The sequence below is a fragment of the Mus musculus genome, chromosome 7 (genome assembly GCF_000001635.26).
Source record: "Mus musculus strain C57BL/6J chromosome 7, GRCm38.p6 C57BL/6J".
Taxonomy (NCBI): domain Eukaryota; kingdom Metazoa; phylum Chordata; class Mammalia; order Rodentia; family Muridae; genus Mus; species Mus musculus.
In genome coordinates this window covers 23,430,982-23,448,356 of record NC_000073.6, presented here as the reverse complement: position 1 = coordinate 23,448,356, position 17,375 = coordinate 23,430,982, and the positions used below count along the sequence as shown (strand labels likewise).

Below are 17,375 nucleotides of genomic sequence, written 5' to 3'. Positions count from 1 at the left end.
TTAATGATTACCTAGGTTTAGAAAGGGATTTTTAGAGTGGAAAGATTCCAGAGAGACTGCCATTACTAGTTTCTTATGTTTTATTGTTAACATTGTTAATTAGTAACAATTATATAAAAGTTGGTTGTCATAGATAGAGCTAGTTTGAGGGCAGGGAACCTTGTGCTGTGCTGGCATTTCCTAGAGAACAATACATCAGGATGACTAAAAGTGACCCAAGAAAGCAAAAGCTTATGACTGCTTAAGCCTTCTTTATATAGACAGTCAGAGAAGACCACAAGAAGAAGAAGAGCCAATGTCCTTCCCAATATTCAGGATTTACTTAAGTGCTCTAAGAAATGGAGACAATGCCTCGGAAGGGAAATTTAAAACTATAAAATGATGAAGTTGGACAAAAGTCCCTTCATTTGGAAAATGAAGGACTGTAGGCCACCTTCCAGATGGCTTGCAAAAATGGGCACTGCAGCTGCCCACAGAGCACTGTCTGCATTCATCTTGCTTTGTTCAGAACTCTGGTCCAAGATCAAAGCCACAAATCCGGGGAATCTCTATTTGTAGATGTGTTCAAACAAACAAACAAACAAACAAACATAACAGTTGAGTGAGCGGCTGAACAGCTTAAGTAGCAGAGAAAAGCAGCCCTGGGTCATTGAGGTGGTGAAGTAGAGGGAGAAATAGAAGGATGTCACAAGTACAAATCAAGGGGAAAGTCTGACAGTAAAAAGGAGCCTATTGATTTGTTCACAAAAAGGAGGAAGAAGATGAGGAATAGCAACAGAAGCAGAAGGAAAAACAACTATTTTATTTGGCTTACAAAACTTTTTGAGACAGTTTCATGTAGCTCAGCTGTCCTCAAACTCCTGATCCTTCTGCATCAGCCTCCATAGTAATGGACATAGTAATGTACCACCATGCACAACTAGAAATGTTTATATATCCCCTTGCACATACCATCAAGAGGGAGTACCATGATCCACAAGTCTTATTTGAGTTGTGTCTATTGCCTTCATTGAATTTAACTTAGAATCTAACTACAGTCCCACTGCAGATTCTCAAAGCATCTGGCTTACATGATGAGGACATGGGTATCTCGAGCTTTGAAACTGTATCCAAGCTGTACATGTTTCCAAACACTTTAAATCTGCTTTTGGTATGACAAGGCATTTGAAGATGTTTCTAGCATTACGCTTTCAGCTTGTGAGATGATATTAACATCCATATTAGCTGTAAGGCCCAAATTGAAAACTGGACATAAAACATATCTATAGTTTGTAAAGTAAACAAGATTTCAGAAACAAACTCTTGATATTCCTTGCTTGGCATGGGGAAAATGCCTTTTGGAAGGGCTGTAGCTCAGGGGTGCACTGTGAGGCTGGAACTGTTGACACTGTGGTGGCTTCTACTAGATTCAGGTTGTCTTGTGGTTTTCTACATGACCTAGCATTTTGCTGACACTCTTCAGTGGAGACTTTGTTTTGGAGTCCGTCTATGTGCAGAAACAAAATTACGAATGGCATTTTGAAGAGTTGCATTCCCCTCAGAGATATCAGAAGAATTGATGACTGAATGCAATATGTTCTGTAGTTTCTATAGAAAATGCAATTGTTGGCACGGGTATCAGAATGAGCATCCCAAAAATCAGGACCACAACAGCATAATGAAGGTAAAGTAATATTATAAAGCTTCATTTTCTCCTGGACCTGGGCTCATAAAGCTTCTACTTATCTTATGTACTCTTTTTCTCTCTGTTGCAGTTTTTCTCTGGCTCCTTTTATTTCTTCCAGTTGTAACTGGGCTAAAACATCACTTATCTTCTCTTCTGAATAAGGTTCTTCATGACAGTTCATTCTTAGGAGTCTCTGCTGTTCAGCATAGTGTTGTTGTTCTTTCTTTTTTTAAATTTTTCAACCCTCCTCTTTTGTTCCCTTTGTCTGTTCTGTTCTTTCACCACGTGTTCTCTCTCAATATCCATGAAAAGCCTCCTGTGGCTCAGATATTGCTTTTGATGCTCTTTTTTATCTTCTTCTTGATCCACTCCAGACTGAAATGCCAGCAGAGCCATTCTCTGATATAACAGATGGGAAAGGGAGAGAAATATTTTCTCTGGACATATTTCCCAAGAAACCCTCAACTTTTATGAAAAGAGAGAGGGGGGATGAGGAGTTTCCTCTGGAGTCTCCTTAGTATGCTCCACCTCAGATCCAGGACCAAGTCTTCCTTAGAGAACAGCAGGTCTATGAGGAGTATCAGTCGAGACTGAGCACTTTGTTTTCTCCATCTATGGTAATTGAAAGTTTGGCTGGGTATAGTAGCCTGGGCTGGCATTTGTGTTCTCTTAGTGTCTGTATAACATCTGTCCAGGATCTTCTGGCTTTCATAGTCTCTTGTGAAAAGTCTGGTGTAATTCTGATAGGCCTGCCTTTATATGTTACTTGACCCTTTTCCCTTACTGCTTTTAATATTCTATCTTTATTTAGTGCATTTGTTGTTCTGATTATTATGTGTCAGGAGGAATTTCTTTTCTGGTCCAGTCTATTTGGAGTTCTGTAGGCTTCTTGTATGTTCATGGGCATCTCTTTAAGTTTGGGAAGTTTTCTTCTATAATTTTGTTGAAGATATTTGCTGGCCCTTTAAGTTGAAAATCTTCATTCTCATCTACTCCTGTTATCCGTAGGTTTGGTCTTCTCATTGTGTCCTGGATTTCCTGGATGTTTTGAGTTAGGGTCTTTTTGCATTTGGCATTTTTTTATTGTTGTGCCAATGTTCTCTATGGAATCTTCTACACCTGAGATTCTTCTTCCATCTCTTGTATTCTGTTGCTGATGCTTGCATCTATGGTTCCAGATTTCTTTCCTAGGGTTTCTATCTCCAGCGTTGCCTCAATTTGGGTTTTCTTTATTGTGTCTACTTCACTTTTTAGGTCTAGTACGGTTTTGTTCATTTCCATCACCTGTTTGGATGTGTTTTTCTGTTTCTCTTTAAGGACTTCTACCTGTTTGGTTGTGTTTTCCAGTTTTTCTTTAAGGACTTGTAACTCTTTAGCAGTGTTCTTCTGTATTTAAGTGATTTATTAAAGTCCTTCTTGATGTCCTCTACCATCACCATGAGAAATGCTTTTAAATCCAGGTCTAGCTTTTTGGGTGTGTTGGGGTGCCCAGGACTGGGTGAGGTGGGAGTGCTACGTTCTGATGATGGTGAGTGGTCTTGGTTTCTGTTATTAAGATTCTTTCATTTGCCTTTTCGCCATCTGATAATCTCTGGAGTTAGTTGTTATAGTTGTCTCTGGTTAGAGCTTGTTCCTCTCGTGATTCTGTTAGCCTCCATCAGCAGACCTGGGTGACTAGACCTCTCCTCTGAGTTTCAGTGATCAGAGCACTCTCTGCAGACAAGTTCTCCTCTTACAGGGAAGGTGCACAGATATCTGGCATTCAGACCTGCCTCCTGGCAGAAGATGAAGGCCTGAAACAGGGCCTGTCCCAGAATCTGTGATGCTTCGGTCTGTCCCAGATGCTGTTAGCTTTTGTAGTCCACACTCTCACCTGCACAGACTAGTCTCAGAGGGATCCGGGAACCAAGATGGCACCCCCGGTTCTCCAGCAAAGCCCTCCTGGGCAGGGCGGACACCTCTCCTCTGGCAGGGAAGGTGCCTGGATGTCTGGAGCCTGAAACAGGGTCTGCCTCAGAAGCTGTCCTCTAGGGACCTTGTGGGTGTTTGCCAACTCCACGCCCAAGGTGACCCAGTGCTGGAGCTGACCCGAAGGTATTTGTGACCCTGCTCAGACCAGCTCTCCTGCTTCCCTAATGCTGTCTCAGGTCCCTCACCATTGGATTGGAACAGAAGTTGTGTTCCACTCACCGGTAGTCCAAAGAACACATGGAGAGTCCTCTAGGGGACCTTGGAGGTGTTCGCGCCGACTCCGCGCCCAAGGTGACCCGGTGCTGAAGGGATTTGTGACCCTGGTCAGGCCAGTTTTTCTGCTTTCCTAATGCTGTCTCAGGTCCTGCCATGTAGACTGTTTTCATTGATACAATTATTATGGAAGCTGTGCTGAGAATTTGGGCAAAGAATTGGTGTTTGGTCACAGTATTTTCTTTAAGTTATGGAGGAAATGCTACCAACTCTTTCCAATAGTAGCTTACAGAATCCTTAACTCATCATCTTTTGACATACTCAGTACAATAACTAGGCTTAGTTTTTGTAAACAGAATTTTTTGAGACATGGTATCACATAGGTCAAGCTAACCTGAAACCTGCTGTGTGGTTGACAATGTCCTTCATCTGATCCTCCTCCCTCCCTTCTCAGTGCTGAGACTGCATAGTGTACCACCTCACTCAGCTGAAAACTGTGTTTCTGGGGCCAGAGAGATGTTTGTGTGGTTAAAATCACATCCTGCTCTTGCAAAGAACCTGGGCAGTTCCCAGCACCCACATGAATTGCTTCTAATTCCAACTCCAGTATATCTGATGCCCTATACGATCTCTGCAGGCACCTACACATGCATACACACATACACACACAGAGAGACAGACAGACAGACACAGAAACAGAGAGACAGAGAGACTTGTTTCAACATGACAAATATATTCATACTTTTTAAATATTTGTCCACCTTCATCAACCACCTTTCCTTCCACCTCTTAGTTTCTTTGCTTCTACAAATAGTTCCCCCTTCTGCTTTCATGCCATACAATTGCAGAAACACATCTGGTTTGTATGAGAAAACAGCACACTAGAGGGTTTATTGGGTGAAAGTCCTTGCCAAAGAAGCCTGGCAACTTGAGTTTACTCCCTGGAATTCACATGGTAGGAGGAGACAGCTACCTTCTAAAAGATATCATCTGACCTGCATGTGAGCTGTATCATACCCATGACTATGAGCATCCCTACACATTCACACACAGTAATGTTACTCTTTCAATGTAAGCATGCCCTACATAACCATCTTTCAATTACATAACTGTCATCTAGTAGCACCCACCATCTGTTACCTGGCATCCACATATGAACTATATGTCTCCAATTTACCCCACTTTATTGTCTCCATTACTGGGGATCCAATCCAGGACCTGAGGCAAGCACATTACCTCTGAGCCACATCCTCAAGTCTCCATGTACCATCATCTAAGTTTCCATAAACTGCATTTATCTGTGATTGTCTAGAGGGTACACATCTCTTAATCTCTCTTCCTCTCTATCCCCCTTCTCTCCTCTCCTTTCCCCTTCCCTATTCCAGCCCTCAAACTTGCTACATAGCAGTGGGTAACCTTGAACTTCTGATCATCTTGCCTCCACCTGCTGAGTGCTGGGATCACAAAATTTGCCACTATGCTGGGTTTTAAGTGATGTTAGGAATAATATCCACAGCTTTCCTCATGCTAGGCATGTACTCTACCAACTAAGCCACAAGCTCCACTCCCATCAGTTCCTTTTAATAGCACCCAAACATCTGTGTGGATTTAAGTGGTTCAGTTCTTATTCATTTCTGACACCCTGCTGCTTACCAATGCCACTGCAAGAACCCATCTCCATAAAAGGAGCATGTGCATGCATGTCTGCTCCTAGAAACAAGCTTTTCATTCTCGTTAGGAGACTTGGTAAGGGAGCCAGATCAGTCACCTGACTCTAAGGCTTCCTTCTTTTCAAAACAGGTTGTCATTATGTAGGCTCTGCTGTCCTGAAACCCACTTTATGTGCCACCAAGTTGTACTGCCACCCAAGTGCTTGGAATAAAGATGTGTTCCCTTACACATGGAAACTTTTGTGCTTTCACAAGTAACAAGCCTAGAACATTCTCTGGCTTCAGAAATGCTGTTTGCATTACGAGGCTAAAAAAAAAAAAAAAAAAAAAAAAAAAAAAAAGCGGTCTGAGGCCCACGGGAGCAGCTGAATGCTTCCCTGGTGCTCCAGGCATAACAATGGCATCCAGAGTAGATTTCCTGACTCTGAGTGATGGCTTTTCCATCTACTCTACAGGAATGCTCTGGTACCCCATGCCTCAAAATCCTTGTAAGATGGGCAGAAACTACCCACATCTTAGGTTTCGTGAAGGTCTGTACATGCATGCATCACAGGAGCACAGCAAGGAGATGGTCCAGAGGGGTGAAGAGTTCATTTTTCATGTGTGGTGTCTATGTGTGTATATGCATATTTTCGGACACGTGTATACATGTGTGTGGGTCCCCATGCTTCTGTGTGAATGTGCACATGGAACCATTTCTCCCTTCAGTTGATTTTGTGAGAATATTTTCTTTCTCAATCTCCCAGCACTGGAATTACAAGCATATACCCACACCTGGCTTTTTATATGGGTTGTGTGTATCAAGTTCAGACACTCAGGCTTGCATGATAAGCCCTTTACCAACTGAGTCATTGCCCCCCATCTCATCTCTGCCCTTACACCACACCCACATGGATTGATGAGGTGACCTCAATGCTTTTCTAAATGCTGTGTTTATTTCATTCTTGCTACATCCTCCAAGGTGAGACAAACATTTCACAGATACTGCAGTGCTAGGACGTGAAGGAGAGGGGGCTCATGTCTTCAGTTTTTCCACCAGTTTCGGTCATCTTCATCACTAGCATACCAATCACCATCAATCACCACGTGGGGCTTGACAAACTCAACTTCCTCCAGCTGTCTTCTCACTCGGGCATAGTACTCCTGCTTCCACAGGCTGGGAAGAAAGATTTCATGTTAGGACCTAATGTCCTGGAAGCCATATCAAAGCTACAACCCTTTTTGAGAACTCTCAATGAGCATAGTACATCACTCCACCCCCGTAGTTTAAAAAGGCTAGGGAAGGGACTTCCAAGGCCCCATCCCTAATGAAAGAGGGAGAATCACTTTCATTTCTTTGAAGATCTGGTAGGTTTCTCATGCTCCAGGGAATGACACCACACCCCTGTGCCTATGAACTTCAATAGTTGGAGGCAGTGGGTTATTAAACTAATTAAAAAAAAGTTGTGAGAGAGACATATTGGAGTACCATGGGAAGATCTGGAGGAAGTAGTGGCAGGTGTATATCATAAAAAGATGTGATATGGATGTATAAAACTTTCAAAGAGTAAGCACATTATCAAAATAAAAGGACTGGGGAGATAAACTCAGTATATGGAGTACTTGCCATGAAAGCATCAGAAACTGCTTTTAAACCACATTGAAAAGCCAGGCTTCCAGGCTGGAGAGACAGCACAGTCCGAGGTCAAGAGCACTGGCTGCCCTTCTGGAGGACATGGGTTCTATTCCCAGCACCTACATAGCAGCTCATAACCACCTGCAATTCTAGGCCCAGAAGATTTGCTGGCCTCCATGGGCTTTGCATACTAGTAGTATATAAACATGCATTCAGGCAAACATTCACACCCATAAATTGAAAATATCTAAAATATAAAAACAAAACATAACCCAAACTGGGCCAGGTGTGGTTGCATACAGGTTTAATCCCTCAGGTAGATCTCTGCAAGTCTGAGGCCAGGCTGATGCCAGGGCAGCCAGGACTATACAGTGAGATCCTGTCTTAGACAAAACAAAAAACAAACCCACCATGCAAAATCCAAGATGGATAGCTACTCTGAGACCTCTCAGGTTAACCCTTTGGCCTTCACATATACAGGCACACATATGCATGTGAGCCACAGAATCCACACATGTAATAAATAGTAAGTCCTAAATGCACAGGGATCTACTCTGTTGGGCCTTGTCCCAGATTTGAGGCACAGTGTTGGGCAATGGCAAGGACAAGGGTAAGGCAAAGTCCCACCCATTCCAGTCCAGGAAAAGGGTATGCAAGGATTTAAATTGCTGCAGAGAAATCCCATTTTGCCTGTAACAAATAAGTTGGTAAAAATCCAGGTCTGTAGCCGGGCGTGGTGGCGCACACCTTTAATTCCAGCACCCGGGAGGAAAAAAAAGTGTGTGTGTGTGTGTGTGGGGGGGGGGGGTGTATGGATGTGTTCCAGGTGAAAGTTGAGGGGGGGGTCAGTGGCCCAGAGAGGGAAGAAGGGGGGAAGGAGGAGTGAAGGGGGTACATGTGTGGGAGTGCAGAGTGGGGGGTGGAAGAAGGGAGAGAAAGGCAGAGAGAAGGAGAGAGAGGAGGAGAGAGAGAAGGAGAGAAAGAAGGAGAGGGAGAACACAAGCAAGCAGGCAGAGAACAGAGGCCAGCATTGGGTGCCTTTTCCCCATCGCTCTTCACTTTGACACAAACTCACCAAATCCAGGGCTTGCCGATAGGCTAGGCAGGCTGGTTAACCTACAAACTCCAGCATCTTCTGGTCTCCGCCTCCCTAGTGCTAGGACTGCAGGTATGTGCACCACCACAGCTGGCTTTTATATGGGTTCTAGAGACCAGCACTCAGGTCCTCAAGCTCGTGTGGGAAGCACTTTACAGGAGGAGCAATCCCCTCAAGACTGTACCAATTGCTAAGCCCATTCTCACCACTGTGCCTTGTAGCTCATTGTTACAGCTGGCTTTTTAAACAACATTCTGCCTTTTGGTCTTGTTTGTGCATGTACCTTGTAATGTACTTATGTAAAGATTGCCAACCTCACTCAGCCAGAACTCCCAACCCTCCATTCCCTTCTGTCTTCAATGACACTCCATCCCTATAAGTCACTCCTGGGCCATTTGCACTTATATCCATGTGCTGAAAATTCCACTTTGGATAAATCATGGCTATTATCTGGAGAACTAACTCACCAGAGTCATTTAACCTCAGCCTCACCTGGGCTGCTCGCCCAATCTTCTCCAGCCAAATTCTTTGTTTTTATTTTTGGAGCAGAGTCTTGTTACACAGGAATACCTGGCCCAGAATGTACTAGGTATGCCTGACCTCAAATTTGCAGCAATCTTCCTTGCCTCTGCTTCCTTAGAGGCAGGACTACAGACATGCACCACCTTGCTCAGCACTTCATCCAAATTACTTTCTTGGATTATAAGTATACTTGGGCATGTGGGATGGCTCAGTGGATAAAAATACTTGATGGCCAAGCCTGACAACCTGAGTTTTATCCCCAGAATCAACATGATAGAAAGAGAAAACTGACTTTTTCAAGTTGTTCTGACTCCACATATGCACATAAATGTTAGTATTTTTAAATGTGTATGTGTCTATATGTGCCTATTTCTACTATGCACTTGCCCAGAGGCCTGGGGAGGGTATTAAAACACGAAATAGGCTGTTATGAGCCACCAAGTGTGCTCTGGGAACTGAACTCAGTTCTCCTGCAAGATTAGCAAATCTTTAAAGTATCTAACATTTTTCCAACCCCATTTTAACCCACTCCATTTAATAATGAGTGGGAGGCACTGTTTATCAGGACACAGGAACTCACCAGTGGCTACTTTCAATATTTAACATGCATGACAAACTTATCTATTTTGATTGAGGTAGGGTCTGAGATTTATGCTGTCCTAGAACTCACTATATGTAGTCAAAAATGACCCCTTACTTGTGGCCTTCCTCTTGTCTTATGTCTGACAAGGACTACAGTTGTAGGTGTGAGTCACAACCCTTGGCAAAATTAACCATCTTAACTATTTGGATGTATTAGTGGCATTACACACATGTAGTGCTACCACCTTCTTCAAAACTCTCCCATCATATCAAACTGAAAAGCCTGTAGATGATAAGTATCAATTCTAATTTTTCCTTTCCCTTTTAAATTATTTTGGCAGTGCTACAGTTGGAACCCAGGACTTTATATATGTGAAAAAAGGGGCTCTTCTCTGGAGTTTTAAGCCTCTAACCTTCTTTGTTGTATCCTTTAGCAACTTCCAGTCTTTCTGTCATGATGAGTCTACTACCTAGGAATTTCATATGAATAGTATGACACAACATTTGCCTTTTGTGACTACTGACTTCACTTAAAGTCGTTGTGTCTTATTCATGTAGAAGCATGCTTTCTTGAAAACTGCCACTAAGAACATGGATGTACACATGTCTCTTTTTTTTTTTTTTTGAGACAGGGTCTCACTGTGTAACCTTGGCTGTCTTAGAACTTTCTCTGACAGTGGTTATCAACCTATGGATCCAGAGTGTCCCAACTTGGGGGCTCACATATCATAATAGTAGCAAAACAACAGTTATAAAGTAGCAACAAAATAATTTTATGGTTGGGGCCAACACAACACAAGAAGTGTATTAAAGGGTCACAGCATTAGGAAGGTTGAAAGGCACTGCTCTGGATAAAGACAGTTGCCAAGCCATGGTCTCAACTACTTTCAATTGCTTCTGTTTCTCCAATTAACTTGTCAGAATGTCTGGGTTTATGTCTCAGGAGACAATTTGGAACTTACCCAATTATCCCCAGGTTAGAGACAGGGCATTGGAACGCAGAGCACAGCTTCAACATCCCCGATGTACTGAAGTCATTCTTCACCAGGTTTAGGCTGTTCAGGTGAGGGTTGCAAGAGATGGCCAATGACAATGCCTCACAGCAATTGGAAGTCAACTTACATGCCCCCAACCTACCAGAAGACCAAGAAGGAACCCATTAATGATGGACCCTCCACTTGGCTGGCCTGTAAGAGTTCAATCGAGTGCTTAAAAGATGAGAGGGACTCCATGCAGAGCCTGACTTAATTGCTCTTGGAGAGAGCCCAACATTCTCATTTCTAAGTTCTGGTTCTGGCTCTGATTGCTGCTGTGTACCTCAAAGTGCCTTCGTGAAACAATCCAGCTACACTGAAATCGGGAATATGTCAAGAAATACAGAAATACTTGCTGATTAATAAATGATACTGCACAAATTAGTAGGGTGGGGAGCTGCATGAAGGAGGCAGGAAGTCTGGACATGCTCATGGTACAAAGTTGCATGGGTACTGCTCTTGTTGAGGGCACTCTTAAGAGATTATCACGTCTAGGAGGTCAGAGCTTAGAGACCATGACATAGGAGATAAAGCTAAAGACTTTAAAGGTTTAGGGTTTTAGGAAAATGGATGAAACTGGAAGTTAGCATAGGAAGTGAGGTCAGTCAGATCTGGAAAGTCAAATATTGCATTGTTTTCTCTTGTTTGTAGAACCCAAATTGTAAGTAAATACATAAAGTCATATGTAGATGTGATATACTAGATACATAAATATACGCCACTAAAGAAGATGTGAAGCTGATTCTAGGGGAATGAAAGCAAACTAATAGGGTGGGAGGGGTGGTGTGTGTGTGTGTGTGTGTGTGTGTGTGAGAGAGAGAGAGAGAGAGAGAGAGAGAGAGAGAAACTTGTCAGTGTATATTATATACTTGTGTGAAAGTGTACCTGTGAAACCCAATACTATATAGGATGAATGTATGTAGTAAAAATTTAGGACTTTATCCTAAGAGCAGCATGCCAGAGAGAATATCATTAACAAGGGGCACCAGAACAATTAATCAGGGACTAAAAGCATCTTCTGCTCTTGCACAGGACTTGGTTTGGCTCTCAGCCCCACACCAGATGGCTTACAGTCACCCGTAACTCTGGCTCCAGGAGATCTGATGTCTTCTCCTGACCTCTCCTGTGGATACAAGCATGCATGTGATGCAACTAGAGATGCAGGCATGCATGCACACACACACACTTATACAATAAACTTTAAATGAAAAGATTAAGTGACCATGGAGCTGGGCACGGCAGCACACTCCCATAATCCTTACACTGAAGAGGCTGGGACACAAGGATTGTAAGCTTGGCCTGCATGGAGAGACTCCACCTCAAAGGGGTGAGGGAGAATCAGTTGATAATGGTATATCAGATACTTTAAAAGTTATGATTATTTGTTCTGTGTATGTATGCGTGCGGGGGGGTCAGATGAGAACTTCTTATAGCTTGTTCTCTCCTTCATCCATTTGTATCCTCGTGATAGAATTCACATTGTTGGATGCCTGCTGAGCCATCTCACTGGCCCATAATCTAGTAATTAGATAAGTTAGTTTTATTTCTGCTTATGTCTGTTGTGTGTATGTGTGGGAGTGTATGAGTACATGTGTGATTGTGCACGCATGCACACTCACAAATTAGATCTCACAGAACTCAATGTAAATCAGGCATCAGACCCAAGATGATCCTCCTTCATCCTCTTGTGTGCTGGAATGACAGGTGTGAGCCACCATACCTGGGTAGGACTCTGGTCTAACAGACTCCCAGGTGGATGACATGATGACTAAAGTCTTAAGAAACACCACTGTTCCTAGTTGTTCTGTATTCATTCTTCCTGCTCAATTAAATGTGCTGGACCACCAAAGTATTAGTTTCTGTATTTCCAGCACCAAGGGGGAAGTTCAATGAGCATCTATCTGAAGGTTCTCCACTTGAAGATCCGGGACACCCAGACCCATGACTCCGAGGTAAATACTGTATGACTTTATGGAGTCATTAACATGACAGCAGCACCCTGGTTTCATGTTCAGGTCCTCTCACCTCCACTGAACTCAGCCCCTCAAAGAGGTTACCCCAGGAAGTTACCCAAGTCTCCTCAGGGAGCTGCTACTTTGCTTCAGTCCCTCACACAGGGTTATGACTCCTTTGTCACCCAGGGCGTTGTTACCAAGATCCAAACTTTTTAAGTGCTTGGTTGTTGTGATCATACAGGCCAGGTCCTCGCAGCAGTTCTGTGTGAGTTGGCAGTCCACTAGTCTGCAAGAGACACAGAAGACCCACATCTTCAGTGGGGAACAAATACAGCAAGAGTAACATTCGCAAACACTCAGCACATATGCCTTTATTTCCTTTTAATAGAATGTCTTGGGGTCAGTGAGATGGCTCAGTGGATAGAGATACTTGCCACCAATACTGCTGACTCTAGTTTGATACCCTAGATTCACATGTGGTCGAAGGGGAGAACTGTTTCCTGCAAATTGTCCTCTGACCCTGTTGCAATAAAGGCTCTCACCCAAAATTAAATAAATATAACTTAAATAGAGATGGTCTTTATTCTCTGTGGTGTACACATGGGTACATGTGTGTATGGGAGTGTAGGGGTAGTCACATCTGTGCACATGTGTTTGGAGGCCAGAGATTGGCATCAATACAATCAACAGAAACACTTCATTTCCGTGTACCTTAAACTTGCCATTTTAGAGAGACTTGCTGGCCAGTGAGCCACTGGGATCTTTTTGGCCCTCCTTCCCTAATGCTGGGTTTACAGGCACATGTTGGAGGCTTTTACAGGGATTCTGTGAGTCTGAATGCAGGTCTTCATGCTTACTCAGCAAGTTCTGTATCCATGAAGGTATCTCTGCAGCCCCAAGAGGCAGTCTTTCTAACCTATTCTCATGGATGGTACAGAGTAGACGGTATCCTGGGAGAGGGATAGCAGTGGGGAAGAAAATGCAGTGGTTGAACGGAGGCATCTCTGGAAAAATAACTTGTATACCAATTGAGTCTCGGCTACAGAAGGGGCCAAAGTTGTCCACAGGCTGAGAGACAGGCAAGGACTGAGGAAGTTATTAACAGAATGCCAGGACAGAGAGGAAAGGACACAGAAACTCATTTTATTATACCAACAGAAGCTGGGATTTCCCAAAGGAGTGGAACCTTGTGCTTCTGTTGCAGAGTGGGGTGAATGGGGAGTGACCCCACAAGAACAGCTGGATGGTTGGAGTCTATTTTATATAGCTCTGCCTGTCCTGGAACTCACCATGTAGAAATCATGCTGGCCTCTCAACTCAGAGGTCCTCCTGCCTCTGCCTCCTGAGTGCTGGGATTAAAGGCATGTATGTGCAACCATGCCTGGCTGCTTACTTGAGTTTGATAATTCAAAGATTCTCAAAAATTTTGTACTAAACCCAGACACACCTGAATATGAAATTTAGTATCACAATGATGCCCACAAGGGAAAAGTGTCACATCTAACTTCATGTGACAGCTCATGGCTATAACATATCTGCACTTAAAGCTCTGTGTGAAACCACTTTTACACTCTATGTTTAAGTAATGTATGAAATATAAATCCTCTTTACATTTAGATATGGGCCCTAGCCCCTAGGGTTGGGGTGTGACTCAGTAATAGAGCCCCTGCCTAGAATCCCCCAGTGAGGGGCTGGGGGCGTGGCTCAGTGGGAGAGCCCCTGCCTAGAATCCCCCAGGGAGGGCCTGGGGGCGTGGCTCAGTGGGAGAGCCCCTGCCTAGAATCCCCCAGGGAGGGGCTGGGGGCGTGGCTCAGTGGGAGAGCCCCTGCCTAGAATCCCCCAGGGAGGGGCTGGGGGCGTGGCTCAGTGGGAGAGCCCCTGCCTAGAATCCCCCAGGGAGGGGCTGGGGGCGTGGCTCAGTGATAGTGTATATGCATCGATCTTGGTTCCACTCCTGGAGTACCTCAAACAGCACCCCACTCAAAAAAAAAAAAATCTCTGAAGACATGAACAGATTTTAGGGATCAAGGATGACTAAGAACTATAATTTTGCCTTGGGGTTCCTGTTCAGAGTAATTCCTTCCTTCAACTCTGAACTCAGCTCCTCACTTTACTGTGATTGCCAGGAAGATGAGCACTTGACCCTAGAGTTGGTTTTTGATTCTCACATCTCCTTATCCATCTCTTGCTCTCCAAAAACCTGGCAGCAGAGATGACCCTTAACCCCACTGTTCACTCACTCCAGTTCTTGAAGGTAACAAGTAGGTTCCTTTAAAGCTTCACACAGTAGCTTCATTGCACCATCCCCTACGGGGTTCATGGTCAGGCTCAGGTGGGTCAGCTTTGTGTTGTTTGCAAGTCTCATTGCCAGGAAGCCATAAGCATCATCTACAATGTTGCAGTGATTCAGTCTGTGGAGACAAATGGAAGAGAAAGGTGACCACTGTTCTTTCCCATGCTCTTGGATAAGAGACTCCTCTTGACCTCAGTTTACCCTTCTGTAGGATGGGACTCCTATTTATATTGCCCACTGCTGCCAACCTCAAGTGGAGGGTGATTAAAGAAGTTGGTAGTTACTGTGATAGTTACTAGCCTTAGGTCATACTGGAAGAGTCTCAAACTGACCAGGCTGGCAAGATGGCTTAGCAGGTAAGAATGCTTGCTGTCAAGCCTGAGAATGTCAGCCCACGTTTGTTCTCTGGGAACTACATGATGGAAGAAAATAACTAACTCCTGCTGTCTTTGCCACCCATATGCATGCTGTGCAGGCACACGCACAGGCACATGCATGTACACACCCTCTGACCCTCTAGTCCTCCTGTATTTTTAATAGGATGAAAATATTATTTTATTGTATATATGTGGGATGTCAGAGGATAATTGGTTCGAGTTGGTTCTCTCCGTCCACTGTGCAGTCACAGGGATCACATTCAGACTGTCAACCTTGGCAGCAATTGCCTTTACCTACTGACCCATCTAGCCAGACCCTATTTTATATATATATATATATATATATATATATATATATATATAAATTTTTTTGAGACAGGATCTTCAGTAGGCTAGGCTGCCTGGGAACTCATTTTGTTAATGAGGATAACCTAGAATTCCTACCTCCTCATCCTGAATATTATCATTACAAGTAAGCGTGACCCCATGCAGCTAAGCTTATATCCTTTAACAGACTTCCTGGATTACTCCAACATGCCAAACACCTATCCGTGTTTTCAAATGGAGGTATGTGCATCAGCAAGGATGTGCCACAGGACCACTTGTGAGACCCAGCTCTCCTTCCATCATATGGGTCCTGGGGATTGAACTCAGGTCATCAAGCTTGGCTGCCATGCTCTTTACCAGCTGCCTCATAGCATATGTTTTATTCACAAGAAATTATTAGTGGGATAATTGGTCAAAGGGAATGATCAAGAAGAAGCACCCCACGCCCCCAACCAGAATAAGCAGCTTGCGCTAATCAGAGTTAACAAGAATTTCATTCTTTGTCAGACTTAAGATTTATGGTTGAAGGTAACTTAGTTTTTAAAACATTTACATGGGACAACTGTTACACAGCAGCTGAGGAGAATGTCTTCCCACTGTGGCCAGCACGAGTGGTGCTTCTAGGAGCCTCCACCACCATGTATCTGTGGTCTTAGCCCTGAGCCAACTGCTGCTTCCTAAAAAAATATTTTCCTAGGTACATGTCCATGTGTGCATGTGTGCATGTGTGTGTAGGCCTCTGACAGTTGTTCCTCGAATGAGATCACAAGTCTCATGAGGCTACATAAGATCCTGCTCTCAGAAATCTCAGGCTGGAAGGTTGGCTCAGTGGGTAGACTGCCTCTTAGACAAAATGTCTAACCTGTGTCTGGATCCCTAGAGTCCAGCACACATCTGCATCCCTGTACCACTAATGGCAGATGGGAGTGCCTTAAAGCAAGAAGGTTAGCTGCTGGTGTCTTCCTTGATGGATCTCCACCACCTGATTACACTGAGGCAGAGTATCTTCCTTGAACCTAGCTAGCTTGCCGATTTGGCTAGTCTGGCATATGCAGTGGCTAACAGAGAGCCCCAGCTCAAGAAGGTGGAAGGCGAGACTCAGTGGCCGAGGCTGTCCTCAGTGTGACATGCACATGTCTGTACTCACATGGATGGGTGTCCCACATGTGAATGTTCACCCCCTCCTTGATACACCAACACCCCAACTAGAAAGTGACTACAGTATTGCTAAGCACCAGGAGGCTAGGACATCTCTTGTGATGTTCTAGATAACACTTGTCAGGCACAAGCCACTGTAGCTGGATCCACAGTAGACATGAAAGAAAGCATTGTTTCATGGAAAATACAAAGTCAGAGTTGAGTGGCTGATGAAAGAACAATCAAAGATCCCAGGAAGAAAAGCCTGTGTCACCAGGAATAACAGCTTCGGACTGGGCAGTCAAGGATACTTAGGGAATACAGCTCCACTATATTTGAAGGAAATCTTTTCTGCTACAAGAAAACAAAGACAGATAGGATTTACAAGGACAAAGCAAAGCACAAAAAAAGAGAGAGGGACAGGACTCAGACCAGATGGCTACCCACAGGCACAGGCTATACGCCCATGCATTCAACAATATCTGTATCAAACATTACAAAAAATGCTGTGCCTGAAATGAACATATAAAGCAGTTTTTTGGTCCATATTCAGTAATATGACTACATACCATATATACTTCACTATGTCATTAGAAGAGAAATGTGTGTGCAGAGAAAGGTGTACAGGATATTGCAAATACACTGTCTTATATTTTTGAAAAACACCATAGAACTTGAGATCACCGGGTAAAGTTGTTTGCAGGAGGACCTGAGTTCGCATCCTAGGAATCCATAGACATGCAGGTCAGACTTAGTGACCTCCTATAATCTCAGTGGTTCTGAGGCAGAGATAGGAGGCCTCTCCCCATAAACATACACAAGCAAATTATAAAACAAAGGTTGTGTTTGGAAAGAATCTTGAGGGCTGGAAAAAAAACAAAACAAACAAAAGAAAACCCGGCATAGTGGGTAAAGGG

At 43.8% G+C, this 17,375-nt stretch overlaps 1 protein-coding gene and 2 pseudogenes across 5 annotated transcripts in view; 1 reads left to right on the top strand and 2 right to left on the bottom strand.

The window, feature by feature from the left end:
* On the top strand, window positions 201-778 carry Gm18306 (predicted gene, 18306; annotated as a pseudogene).
* Window positions 1,262-2,060, bottom strand: Gm18598 (predicted gene, 18598; annotated as a pseudogene).
* Window positions 6,434-17,375, bottom strand: part of Nlrp5 (NLR family, pyrin domain containing 5) — a 56,035-nt gene continuing 45,093 nt past the window's right edge. For 3 of the 5 annotated variants that reach the window (NR_131242.1, NM_011860.3, NM_001039143.2), the window contains 4 exons: window positions 14,565-14,735; window positions 12,440-12,610; window positions 10,298-10,468; window positions 6,434-6,676 (listed from right to left, as the gene is read on the bottom strand). Coding sequence is in view for 3 of the 5 variants with exons in the window: in NM_011860.3 (NP_035990.1) it covers window positions 6,544-6,676; window positions 10,298-10,468; window positions 12,440-12,610; window positions 14,565-14,735 (646 nt within the window). In the remaining 2 variants the exon portion in view is untranslated. The remainder of the gene's footprint in view (window positions 6,677-10,297; window positions 10,469-12,439; window positions 12,611-14,564; window positions 14,736-17,375) is intronic. The other 2 variants (NR_131241.1, NM_001305857.1) reach the window with 2 other exon arrangements.